The following is a 2,510-nucleotide window of genomic DNA, read 5'->3' on the forward strand; positions in this document are numbered from 1 at the left end:
TGGACATCGGACCAAAAATATCAGTGTGAACGAGCTCCAACAATGATTTTGCTCTCCAGGATTTCTCTCTCGGAAACGTCTCTCGATGGATTTTACCAAGAGCACATGCCTCGCAAACATCATGCTTGTCATCAATATTTGGCAACCCATACACCATAGTTTTTCTACTTAGCAATTTCAAGCTCTCAAAGTTCACATGCCCAAGCCGTTTATGCCACAATCATGACATATCTTCAACATTGGTCTTCATCGATGCACAACTTGCAGGTTTAAGATTAAGAGGAAAATTTCGATTCCTCTCCATCTTAACAACCGCAATCAACTCTATATTATTTTTCTTGTCAAAAATTTTACAATAATCATCATCGAAATACAATGCATGATTATTTTGCATAAGTTGTCCAACACTCAGCAAATTTTGAGCTAAATCCGGAACAAACAATACATCATGGATTAGCAATTTACTTGTCTTTGAATCTACGGCAATCGTACCTCTTCCATTTGATTTCACCACAGCACCATTACCCATTGTGATCCGAGTTGTGTCACTCTTGTCAATTTTGTAAAAAATCGACTCATCTCCGGTCATGTGATTGCTGCACCCACTATCAACATACCACTCGTTATCATTTTTTCCGATAGCCGCTTGACATGCAAAAAATGTGCTTCCATCACTTTCACAATTCCTTTCCTCATCGGTATAATTGGCATGCTCTCTTCTTTGATCTCGACAATCCTTTTGCATATGACCAAACTTCTTGCAATTAAAATATTGAGGTTTACCTTTATGATAACAGACTTCTTCAACGTGACCCGATCTTTTACAATGATGGCAAAATTTGTTATCATGGAAGTTTCTACCTCCCCTCGGCCATGCCCTCGACCTCTTCCATAACTTCCACCGCCACGCGAATATTGACGTTTACTCGATCTTTCAGTAGAATCTTCTTATACACTCACTTTCGATTGAAAGGCACTTTCGAGGGAAGCTTTGGTATGTCGCTTCATCCGTTGTTCATGCATCTCAAGAGAACCCATCAAATCGTGAATACTGAGTGACGAGAGGTCTTTCATTTCTTCAATAATGGCCACCATATTGTCATACTTTGGAGAAAGACTTATCAAGATCTTCTTGCAAACCGTTTTGTCGGTCAAGTCATCGCCAAGATACTTGATTTTATTTACAACTTCGATCACCCTTGAGAAGTACTCTTGTAGAGTTTCTTTCTCCTTCATCCTTAATTTTTGAAACTCTCATTTGAGAGTCAAGAGCTTCACTGTCTTCATTTTATCGCTCCCTTTAAATTCCTTTTGCAATATATCCCACGCTTCCTTCGATGTATTAACCCCTATCATTCTCGGAAAAAGCTTACGAGAAATACTTTGTTGAATAATAAATAAGGCCTTCGCATCTTTCTTTTTGTTCTCCTTTAACTTTTTATCGGATGAACGATCTGATGATCCTATGGCATCTTGATCTTCAGTGTGTCCGTTCTCCATCAAATCCCACAGATCTTTTGAGACTAGGAGTGTCCTCATCATAACACTTCAATAATCATAATATTTTCCGTCGAAAATGAGTTGAGCTCCTCGTATCGGCCAAGAATCTCCTAACATCGCCATGGATCGATCTTGAAGCTCTGATACCACTTTGTTGGGTTGAAGAGAAAAATAAGGAAGGAAGGTTATAAAAGGAAATGAAAATATTATTATTTTGTTGTGATTCTCCAATTATCCCATTACAAGGTAAATATATAATAAAAATCAAAATCTTTTCGCTATCTTAGAATTAAATATTGTAACTTATAACCTCCCAATATTATCCTAATCAATATCATAATTAATTAAAAATATTAATTTTAATTAAAAACATTAATTTCAACACATGGAAGAGGGTGACAAGTTGATGGGATCCAATGAATATTTTTTATTTTCGATATGTGTATAGACAGACAATGGAAATGTTTTATGAACTTGGAGAAAGACCTTAGATAGTCATTGAACCAAAAAAAATGTCTAGAAAACGTTTTAGTTAGTCAAGAGTGCTCCTATAGTAAAAAACACGTTTGAGACATTGAAATAGTTTTCTTTTCTTTTTTTTAATTTTTTATTTAGATGAGATAATAAATTTTATGAAATGTAAAATTCATTTCATTAATCCATTTATTTAAGAAGATCCTAATTAATTAGGTGAAAACCCTAAAAAGAAAAGAAAGAAAAATAAAATTAAGTTTAAGTTAAGATGTCATAAGTTATCAAAATACTACTCAAATATCAATCATTAACACATGTGATATATAAAGAAGTTGTTATCTAATATGGCAAAAAATTATTTGCTAACACATGATTGTTATATAAAAAGATGAATCACACCTAATCATCATCTGCAAAATTAGGGGCTCAAAAGATTGGTGAACCAGGAGGGACGATGACAACTTTTCTATTAATTCATTCTCCCGAGCGTAGTTAACATTTGAGAGTGAAGTTTGTACGCTTCCCTATTTGTCCAC

At 34.8% G+C, this 2,510-nt stretch overlaps 1 protein-coding gene across 1 annotated transcript; it reads right to left on the reverse strand.

Moving 5' to 3' along the window:
- Positions 1-220: 220 nt before the first annotated feature.
- On the reverse strand, positions 221-1,236 carry LOC124939357. The gene is made up of 2 exons (XM_047479837.1): positions 961-1,236; positions 221-757 (listed from the first exon to the last, which is right to left on the reverse strand). The coding sequence occupies exons 1-2, from the start codon at positions 1,234-1,236 to the stop codon at positions 221-223; spliced, it is 813 nt and encodes a 270-aa protein (XP_047335793.1).
- Between the last annotated feature and the right edge of the window lie 1,274 nt (positions 1,237-2,510).

This window comes from Impatiens glandulifera, chromosome 5 (assembly GCF_907164915.1).
Source record: "Impatiens glandulifera chromosome 5, dImpGla2.1, whole genome shotgun sequence".
NCBI lineage: Eukaryota > Viridiplantae > Streptophyta > Magnoliopsida > Ericales > Balsaminaceae > Impatiens > Impatiens glandulifera.

What these genes read in the sequence shown, in the direction of transcription:
- LOC124939357 (XM_047479837.1), bottom strand. Translation starts at nt 1,236, where the DNA reads ATGAAGGAGAAAGAAACTCTACAAGAGTACTTCTCAAGGGTGATCGAA. An exon ending in AAAGTGCCTTTCAATCGAAA is followed by an intron (nt 758 to 960) that starts GTGAGTGTATAA and finishes TTTAATTGCAAG; the next exon opens with AAGTTTGGTCATATGCAAAA.